At 45.7% G+C, this 11,258-nt stretch overlaps 1 protein-coding gene across 1 annotated transcript; it reads left to right on the forward strand.

Moving 5' to 3' along the window:
* The first annotated feature begins 1,459 nt into the window (after window positions 1-1,459).
* LOC112643667 (olfactory receptor 10A7-like) lies at window positions 1,460-3,449 on the forward strand. The gene has a single exon (XM_025421824.3). The coding sequence runs from the start codon at window positions 1,460-1,462 to the stop codon at window positions 2,447-2,449; it is 990 nt and encodes a 329-aa protein (XP_025277609.2). The 3' UTR covers window positions 2,450-3,449.
* Window positions 3,450-11,258: the final 7,809 nt, after the last annotated feature.

Raw genomic sequence — 11,258 nt, forward strand, 5'->3', positions numbered from 1 at the left:
TGAGAAGAGATCCTCTCCTTAGCTAATCAACAAATATTTTTGAGCTACTTCTGTGTGTAGCTCACTAATCTCGATTAGGATGTAGACACTAATCTACGTCCTAGGGAGCTTCAACATGTAGGAGATAGATGTCCTGCCATTCAATAAATATTTACTGAGCACCTACTATGAGCCAGGCTTTGTATTAGGTGCTGGGGAGAAAATCATGGGTAGACAGAGGTTCATGCACACAATCAATTTTTTTTTCACACAATCAATTTTGATGGAATATCTAATGCAAGCTAGACATGACACCAGATGTTGAGGTGCCAGTATAGAAAAGCTTTGCCCTGCTTCTGAGGAAGTTATCCTCTGTTCCCTCAAGGCCGCATGATGTCAGGGAACAGGTCTGATTCTCTTATTCACCCCCAAATCCCAGCCTGTTACGGCACCTAGTACAGTGAATTCTCTCTGGCTAAATAAATGAATAAGAAAAGGGGGCCAAAAAAAGGGGGCCCATGCCTCAAGGGGCTTTGAATGCCGTAATAACATATTTAAGCTTCATCTTGTATATAACAAGAGCGTAGTAACAACTTCATGATGCGGATTCACTTAACAAACACGGATGCCCCTGGACTTACTATGTGACGGCCCTAGTGCTCATAACTTGGGTGTATTGTCATTTATATTCTTCACACACACACACACACACACACACACAAAGCTCTTGTGAGAGAGAAGTTACAGTACTGTATAATGGAGAGTAAGTTGAGCTGGGCATTAAATGGAAAGCTGTCTACTCCCATGATGCTCATAGTCCATAGAAGGAAACAGATTATTGAACAAAAAAGTAAAGTCAATTTAATTCCAAGCTGAGTATAGTGGAAAGTGTGGCTGGTTACATTCTCTCTGGCCATCAGGGGAGGAGATCCGAAAAAGTGATATCTGAGGGGAGGCCTGGAGTATGGGAAAGGTCCAAACACACCCACAGGTAGGGGCATGCAATTGTGCAAGTGCAAAGCCCTGGAGAGAGAAGGAGGTCTCTGAAGCTGGACTTGGTAAGTGAAAAGATCAGAAGAAGATGGGGATGGAGACATAGCCAAGAACCAATCCTCACAGACCTTGGAAAGGGAACCAGGGACACAAACAGACAGGGAATAGCATCTGAAAGGACACAGATGGCAAACACAAAGGCCCTGAGGCAGGATCAGGCATGGTGGATGCAACTCCATGGAGGAGAGGTCAGAAGGTGGGTGGGCCAGGCCAGTCAGGGCTTTGTGAGCCTTGTAAGCCCCGGGATCTCCTACCAGGCTCATGGGGGCCCTCAGGGAGGGCCCTGCACATGGCATGAGCTTATCTGCTCTGGGCAGCACCCACTGAGGAGACAGAGCCCCGGCAGGTGCAGCTCTGCTCTCCATAGCCTCAGCTCAACCCGTCCCCTCCCGCAGGCTTCCTGCCCGCCACGCCCCCGCCCGGGGCCATGCCGACCGCCTGGGCCCCCCCGGGCGCCCCCGAAGCCCCCCCCTGCGCCAACCAGAGCTGCGTCCCCAGTGAGCTGGTCCTGCTGGGCTTCGCGCACGTGCCCGCGCTGCGGCCGCTGCTCGCCACGCTCTTCCTGGCCATGTTCCTGCTCACGCTGCTGGGCAACGCGCTCATCGTGCTGCTGACCGCCCTGGACCCGGCCCTGCGCGCGCCCATGTACCTGTTCCTGCGCCACCTGGCCCTGGTGGAGATGTGCTTCTCGCTGGACATCGTGCCGCAGCTGCTTCTGACCCTGCTGCGGCCCGGGCGGGGCGTGTCTCCCGCCGGCTGCGCCCTGCAGCTGCTGCTGGTGTTGTCCTGCGTCACGTCCGAGTGCTTCCTCCTGACGACCATGGCCTGGGACCGCTACGTGGCCATCTGCAGGCCTCTGCGCTATGGCGCCATCGTGAGCCCGCGGCTCTGCCACCTGCTGGCCGCCACGTGCTGGCTGGCTGGCGTCCCTGTGTCTCTGGTCTTCACCATCTGGCTGTTCCGCTTCCCCTTCTGCGGGCCCCGAGGCATCCGCCACTTCTTCTGTGACATCGCGCCTCTGCTGAGCCTGGTGTGTGCAGACACCAGAGTCTTCGAGGCCAACGTGTTGGCGGCCACGGTGCTGGTTATCATGGTTCCCTTCTGTCTGATAGCCGCGTCCTACACCAAGATTCTGGCCACCGTGCTGCGGATGCCATCTGCCAGGGGGCGCCACAAGGCCCTGTCCACGTGCGCCTCTCACTTCGTCGTGGTGCTTCTGTTTTATGGCACCACGGGGGTCATCCACTTGCGACCCAAGGCCAGCTACTCCCCGGAGAGCAAGCAGGTGGTGTCCTTGTCCTACACCCTGGTAACCCCCATGCTCAACCCCCTCATCTACAGCCTTCGAAACAAGGAGGTGAGGGCTGCCCTGGGACGCGTGTGTTGCCATGGCCAGGAATCTGGACCCCATGAATGACTTCTTCAGGAATTGTTGATGGATGTTTGACACGGATCTATGTGCAAATATATCATACAGTGCTCTGACTTTTTTCTGGAAAACTCTATTGTTTTCCTCTTCCGGTCATGGTGGTGCTGGTTCCACCTTCCTGTCCAAGAAAAGGCTCGTGGCAGAGCATTCAATCCCTGATTACTATTATTTGGTAGTGGTGGATAAATGAACCTAATTGGGCCAACTAGAGTGTATTATTAGTAAGTGCCACAAGAGTACTGCATGGAAAACCATCCTAGAATGTACTGTATTAAAACATGTCACATATTGCTGTTAATCGTCAATCAGCTGAGGGTTAGCTAATTTGGGTTGGTGTCATCTGGGTGGTTCTTCTGATCTTGGCTCATGCCCATGAGTGCTCACCATCATAGGCTTGGTTTAGCTAGAAGACCCTCTGGTCCACACATTTCCCATTTTTCTCCTGGGAACAGAGCTCTGGCATGGTTTTTCTCATTACAATAGCTGAATGAGAAGGCTCCCTTGTTCAAATGATTTTCAAAGCTATGGTCATGTGCCACCCAATAAGATACCATTAGTCAATGCAAGTCACATGGCCATATCCAAAGTCATGGGGTAAGGAAATACACTCTGTGTCTTTGTGGGAGGAACTCTAAGATTATAAGACAAACGCTATCGATAAAGGGAGGACTAAGTAGTTAGGGGCTTTAGATCTTAACTTTGGAGAGCCAGACACTGAGATTTTTGTTCAAACTTCTCTTTGTTCATAGCTGTTAAGGATGTAAGCTTGTAGAGGCAATCAGCTATCTGGTCTTCTGGTCTTTAACAGAGGAGTTCCTGCTTGATAATGGAGTCATTGCAAAGAAAATCAGAACCAATGGTGGTGGGTGGGGGGAAAGATGTGGTTCTGATTTTGTCGAGTTTCTGGATCCAGCCATGCCCAAAGTGTGTCTTGCCCTTAGGAATTCCTCTTAGGTGAACGAGTAAATTTGTCTTTTATTTAAGCCAATTTGGGTTGATGTCCTATCCTTCTCAGTGCCCTGATTTACTGATCTCTAATAACTAGCCTGGTACACGAATTACGTTATTTCTTCTCTAAAGCTCAGTAAGAATATTTTTTTGAATATGGGTAAATACATCAGAGGAGAAGTTTCTTCCCTTCAGTTTATGGGCTACTTTTGAAGGGATCTAGTTTTTCTAGAAGACAAACCTGGATCTGAATTGTCTCTCTTTATTTTCTTGGTTGTACAAACTAGGATTTGACTTTCCTGAGCCTCAGTCTTCTCATCTGTGAAGCGGGAATAGTAGCCATACTTCCTACACTGAGTTGTTACCATTAAACAAAGAGATGTATGGAAGCATCTAGCACAGTGCTTGGAACACAGTTGGTGCTCAGTTAATGGTCTCCATTCATTATTCACATAGCTATCCTCATAGATTAGAAACCCAGAAGCTCCACCCTTGGAAGGTAATGTACTATAGTACTCCCAGGATGCTGGATTTGGTGTTAAGGGACTTGGAGTTGGATGGACTAAAACCCTTCAATGTGGGTTGTTGGACTAGTCTCTCTGAGGCTCAGTTTCACCCTGTATAAACAGGAAAGGGTGTGAGGAATAACCCCTGCCCTGCCACCACTCAGGATTACGGTGGTAATCTAATATGACAAACAGTATAAAAATACAACTACTGCACCAGACTGAATGAGTTTCTGTTCTTTGTCATCAGACCAGTTCTGCCAATGCTTTCATCTTCCCAGGTGTCTTCTCCTTAATTTGGCATCAAACAACAAACAAGTCAGGCACTTCTCGAGGCTCTCAGGACACTGTGGTGAATAATGTAATATAGTCTGTGCCCTCATGACCTTTCAGGAATGCACAGCATTTTTTAAAGATGTGGTTCAGAAACACCTGGGGTGGTCGTTCAGCATGGAGATGTCAAACCCAGGCTGGGCCCCACCCAATCTATCAAATCAGAAACTTTGTGCTCACAGTCCAGGAATATGTATTCATGCAAACATAAGTCCTGGGTGATTCCAATATAAGGATATGGATCTACTAGTTTAGCAGATCCCTATTAGAAGGGAGAGGGCAAAGAAGGCCAACACATCAACCCCAATGCAAATACTAAAGGGAAAGTGGTCTACAATCTAACCAAACTCTTTTTCCTACTTTGAAACTCTGAGTCTTCACCGCTGAAATCTGCTTGACCTACTTCTTTGGACAATTGTGACCAAGACTAGGAACTTCAGTACTACTATCCTTTGAAATATAGAAGTGGTCATGTTGTGCCCAAGATTGCGAATCCGGGAAACCACCAAGGAGCTGACACCGATGCAAACACACGAGGGTTTATTTACAAGCTCGAGCTTGGGTCCAAGTATACCCGACACAGCGGAGCAGGGACTTGGACCCCAAGGTGGGTTTCAGCTTAGTTTTAAGGGCTGGTCTAGGGGACCTCCAGAAGGGGTGGAGGAATTTCTCAAGTTCTGTTTACATTCTGATATGGGGCCTTCCAGGGCATTGGGCTCTGTTCTCATTATAATATGGGGCTTCTTGCCCTTGGCTTGGGCTCTGTTCTTATTCTAATATGAGGCTTTCTAGGGCGTTAAGCTGTAAGCTGTTTTCTTTTTTTTTATTTTTTATTTTTATTTTTATTTTTATTTTTTTTTATTGGTGTTCAATTTACTAACATACAGAATAACACCCAGTGCCCGTCACCCATTCACTCCCACCCCCCGCCCTCCTCCCCTTCTACCACCCCTAGTTCGTTTCCCAGAGTTAGCAGTCTTTACGTTCTGTCTCCCTTTCTGATATTTCCCACACATTTCTTCTCCCTTCCCTTATTTTCCCTTTCCTATTATTTATATTCCCCAAATGAATGAGAACATATAATGTTTGTCCTTCTCCGACTGACTTACTTCACTCAGCATAAGCTGTTTTCTTCCTGGAACTGAGGTAATGTAAATTTCAGCTCTTATTCACAGGGGCCTGGGATGGCTGTACTTGTGCTAACGCTGAACTTAAAGTGGAATGGCCTTAAAATTTTCTCGGCCTCCACAGTCATTGAACCATCAACCCCGTCCCCAGTGCAGTTGTGGAGAGGAAGAGGTAAAAGGCTGAGCCTCCTGGCATCCGATAAGCCACCACTTTCCTCAGCCATAGGGCATCTCTCATGAGATCCGTTGATTCTCCTGCTGTGTACTCATTCCCCCTTCCTGATAACTGTATGTGGATTTGTCTTTGGGAAACTATATGGACCATATTCCCTACAGTCTTTTGTCTTTGGCAGTTTGATCAAAGTACTTCCCTCAAAAACAACAACAACAACAACAACAACAAAGACCCAAAGTGCTTCCCTCTGCCCTCACCGTATACAGGGTGTTGATTTGGTATCCCTAAACTAAACCATTCCAGCACTTTCTCCCTGGAATTGGATTACTGAGTGAAACAAGCACAGAATATGGAACTGACTTTTCTCTATGGTGGCCTAGTACTTCTTATCTGGTTTACCAAAACTCTCCTGGTCCATGATCCTGGAAAAATATGGTTCTTCATCAACCCTGCAGTATCCAACCACTTTCTTGGCTTAAGTGATCCAGTTAGCTTCTCTTTTTAGCAACCAAAGGACTTAAAATGATACAGCATCGGGCTGTTTCCCTGCCTGACACTGCAGTTCTGGGTTTGGCCTGGACCCAATGGTTGCCAAAGTCACTTTAAAAAGCTCTTCTCAAGGGATGCCTGGGTGGCTCAGTGGTGAGCATCTGCCTTCTGCTCAGGTTATGATCCTGGGGTCCTAGGATCGAGTTCCGCATCGAGCTCCCCAAAGGGAGCTTGCTTCTCCCTCTGCCTATGTCTCTGCCTCTCTCTGTGTCTCTCATGAATAAATTTTTACAAATCTTTAAAACATTCTTCTCAAGGATGTGGAGAAAGGGGAACCCTCTTGCACTGTTGGTGGGGAATGTGAACTGGTGCAGCCACTCTGGAAAACTGTGTGGAAGTTCCTCAAAGAGTTAAAAATAGAGCTCCCCTATGACCCAGCAATTGCACTGCTGGGGATTTACCCCAAAGATACAGATGCAGTGAAATGCCGGAGCACCTGCACCCCGATGTTTATAGCAGAAATGTCCACAATAGCCACACTGTGGAAGAAGCCTCGGTGTCCATTGAAAGATGAGTGGATAAAGAAGATGTGGTCTATGTATACAATGGAATATTAGTCAGCCATTAGAAACGACAAATACCCACCATTTGTTTCAACGTGGATAGAACTGGAGGGTATTATACGGAGTGAAGTAAGTCAATCGGAGAAGGACAAACATTATATGGTCTCATTCATTCGGGGAATATAAAAAATAGTGAAAGGGAATAAAGGGGAAAGGAGAGAAAATGAGTGGGAAATATCAGAGAGGGTGACAGAACATGAGAGACTCCTAAATCTGGGAAACGAACAAGAGGTAGTGGAAGGGGAGGTGGGTGGGATGATGGAGTGACTGGGTGAAGGGCACTGAGGGGGGCACTTGACGGGATGAGCACTGAGTGTTACATTATATGTAGGCAAATCGAACTCCAATAAAAAAATATATACAACCCCCCCCCCCCACTCTTCTCAAGATGTTCTTGGGTTTTTTGTCCTTCTCACCAATGTTTCAGGTTCTTCCTGAAAACATGACCCAGGGGCAATTGCATAGTTGAGTTGGTTGGGCATCTGCCTTCAGCTCAGGTCATGATCTCAGGGTCTTGGGATCAAGCCCCACATTGGGCTTCCTGCTCAGCGGGGAGTCTGCTTCTCCCTCTCCCAATGCCCCTCTGCTCATGCTCTTTCTTTCTTTCTTTCAAATAAATAAATAAAATCTTAAAGAAAGAAAACATGACCCAGGGATCCCTGGGTGGCGCCTGCCTTTGGCCCAGGGCGCGATCCTGGAGACCCGGGATCAAATCCCATGTCGGGCTCCCAGTGCATGGAGCCTGCTTCTCCCTCTGCCTGTGTCTCTGCCTCTCTCTCTCTCTCTCTCTCTGTGTGTGACTATCATAAATAATAAATAAAAAATTAAAAAAGAAAAGAAAACATGACCCAATTGGTACTAGATTTAAGAACCTCATGGCCTCATAAACCCTGACTTTTGAGTTCTAGTCTCCAACTAAGACCCTCCAACAACCAAAGAGCACAAAAAACTTTTGGGACACTTGGTTCCAGGCCACCACTCTCCCAGATCCCTCCTCTTACCTCCTGTTTCCTCCATCCCTGGATGTATCATGAGAAAGCCTTCTGAAGTCAAGAATGAGACCCAGAACTTTCTAGGAAGTGGAAAGCAGACCTCTAGTTTTATCCTACCCCCTCCCCATCATCAAACATCCCTGGAGTATGCACTGAGTTAAGACCTGTGCTTGCCTCTGTGGACACAGAAAGAAAAGGCAAATTTCTTCTTTTGAAATAACTCCTTGAGGACACATAAGATAAAAAAGTCACAATTTAGTGTGAAGGACGTTGTAGTAGCAATGCACTAAGTCATTATTTTGAGCATTGGGATGGAGATGAACTAGTATGTATTGAATATCTGCTAAGTATCAATCACCACACTGGACATGTGATGCATATTTGCTAATATAATTTTCCAAAAGATGTTTTGGTTTAATACCTGTCTCATGGTATGAGCACCGGGTGTTATTCTATATGTTGGCAAATTGAACACCAATAAAAAATAAATTTATAAAAAATAAAAAATAAAAAAATACCTGTCTCGTGGCAATAATAATAATATTGCTTCCAAATGTGGGGTATTTAATTTGCACTGAGCTCAGAGACTTATATGCCTTAAATAATTTTATCCTCTCAATGACCCTGGGAAGAAGGAAGGGTTATCTTATAGGGAGATTCAGAATGGGAGTAAATCATGAAAGTCCTGCAGCTATGAGATTTGAGTCAAGAACTAAATATCATCTGTCAGGCTTCAACTCTACAGAACATTTCCACAACCTCATTTGGAGGGTGTTTAACCAACACTGACCGATCACCCACGTGGTCCCAGAAGTGATTACATCACACCATCCTGTTTTATCAGAGAAGGGAACTAATTCTATGTGGCTAGAGACGAGAGAAGGTTAATATTTTTCAAAGACTGAAGTTTCATGTGAAATTTAAAGGGTTGAATTGAATTTCATTGTGAGAAAAGGTAATCTCTTGTCAGAAAGAATAGTTTGGGCAAAGTTCCTCAGGAGTCAATGTACTTTGGATCTCTGGATATTTGTGTGAGCAAGGATAAAGGTGTGGAAAGAGTCACACAAATATCTTAAGGGTGGATATAAAGGTTATAGTGATTCTAATTGTGGAAAGATGTATATAACATAAAATTTGACCTTGTTAACCATCTTTAGGTGTACAGTTCTCTGGCATTAAGCACATTCACCTCTTGTGCAACCATCACTGCAACCCATCTCCAGAACACTTCATCTGGGAAAATGGGAGCTCTGTAGCCATTGTACACTAACTCCCCATTTCTCTCTCCTCTGGCCCCTGGAATCCACCATTCTACTCTCTTTTTCTAGGAATTTGACTCCTCTAGGCACCTCATATAAGTGACATCACACAACATCTGTCCTTTTGTGACTGGCTTATTTCACTTAGCATAGTCTTCAAGATTCATCTGTGTAGTAGCAGCATGTGTCAGAATTTCCTTCCTTTTTATGGATAGTTGAATTCCATTCTCTGTATATATTACATTTTGCTTATCATTGCCTCCATCCATGTACACTTGGATTGTTTCCATCTTTTGGCTATTGTGAGTATACTGCTATGAACACAGAGATGCAGATACCCATTCCTGCCATTACTTTCAATGGGCAGCATTGTCTTAGCCTCCAATTTCTACTGGAAAGTCTTCTCCTGTAGTCCTCAGATGCATTAGCTCTTCTCAGAACAAGTTATGAACATGTGTTTCCATAACCAAACTTATCAACCAAAGGCAGGAACAATTTACCACTTATCTTTATGCCCCAGGACCAAAACACAAGACAGGGCATTTGGGAAGAAATCAATGTATGATGGCCTGAACTGAGAGTGGCTCTGAGGCTCCTCCTCCCCTTAAGCCTCCAAAGAGTGTCAGTAGAAGTGTTTTTCTTCTTCTTCTTTTTAAAGATTTTATTCATCCATTCATGAAAGACACACACACACACACACACACACACACACACACAGAGAGAGAGAGGCAGAGACACAGGCAGAGGGAGAAGCAGGCTCCATGCAGGGAGCCTTACGTGGGACTCAACCCCGGGTCTCCAGGATCATGCCCTGGGCCAAAGGCAGGCGTCAAACCACTGAGCCACCCGGGCTGCCCAGAAGTGCTTTTCCCATCAACTATTCTCCAAGTCTGCAGAGACCAGAGGAGGTCTCTGAGGTCCAGAGCTCCAATTTAAGCTGGCATCCCTGCTTCCTTTTCACCATGAGGAGAGTCAACTCAGCAACTTAGAGCATTCAGAACTACGAAGAAGGTGAAACAAGGGTGGGGAAGTGGATGCCTCATTCAGGACCAACAACAGCTTTCCAATGTGGACTGAAAAGTGACTCTACTCTTCAACATCTCCTCCTCCAGGTAGGAGCTGAATGCACCTGAGCATCTGAGCCTCTTCCAGGGGCAGCATCAGCAAGAACGGATCTGAAGCTGCTGTCCTTTGACCATCATATGGGGAGACCAAATGTTATTCTTTGGCGGTGAGGACAAGGAACAGCAGAAAGAAACTTGCTTTTATAGAATATCCAAAGTATACCAGGCACTGACTTTGAATGCTTTAGAAAAGTATTCAGTTACTTTTAACTGATGTAACCCCCAATTAGTACTTATCCATAATTGTGTATTAATTTATGAGGCAGATTTAAACAGATTGAGTGACTTTCTTGCTTGGAAGTTCTTGAACACTTTGAGGCTAATACCAGGTTGGTTCATGCCCATATAGCCATCACTTTTGGTGTATTGCTTCTTTGCACAAAGCCCCTTACTTAATAAATAACTACCGTTAAACACTTTACCAGCCAAGGGTCTGTCTTCTCATGAGAGGAATTCTGAGTTTCATTTAGAACAACAGATTGAAACCCACTTCTGTATAACTTTGAGCTCAAGCTTCAGCCACAACATTATGTTGTCTCTCTTTTGACAGTGAGGAAATTAAATAGCTCAGGAGGGAGATGGTTATCTATATTTTTAAGTAACACACAACAGAAATTAAGTAGAACGCTCAAGGAGCCAGATAGAGAAAGCTCCATGGCCCAGATTGCTGTGGGGACCAGGAATGTTCTCTTACTGACCACCATATCTCCTTCGAACCTAGCACACACAGTCTTAGCAAAGAATTCCTGGATAACAACTATCTTTGAGATGGTATATCTAGATATTTTTGAATATCTAGTTTTGGGATTTGGGATGCTAATGTGCCTTCAGGGGTGCACTCACTGGTTTTGCTGCAGGTTATCCAGGGATCTCTTAGTTCATCTGAAGTCCTAAGTTAGGAAAGGCAACTCAGAAAAGGATCTTTGGAGGAGGTATGTATTGAGTGGATACGGATAAGAGGATAATGAAGATCAGACGCAGAGCCAAAAAGAGGGGGAGCAAGAAATCTCAGTTGGGGGGAAGGACTGGGATGGAATGGGAAATGAAAGGTGAGTGGACTCCAATCCAGGAAGTGTTTACTGGGGTGCAAGTTCTGCTTGACAGCTCTAAAGCGAGTCGGTGGAGTCACACCCCTGATCCTTGGCTGCCCACCTACATTCATGCAGTAATATACACATGTATGTCCTCAGGGCAAAATTATCCTATGATCCTCATGCCTTT

This window comes from Canis lupus, chromosome 1 (assembly GCF_003254725.2).
Source record: "Canis lupus dingo isolate Sandy chromosome 1, ASM325472v2, whole genome shotgun sequence".
Taxonomy (NCBI): Eukaryota; Metazoa; Chordata; class Mammalia; order Carnivora; family Canidae; genus Canis; species Canis lupus.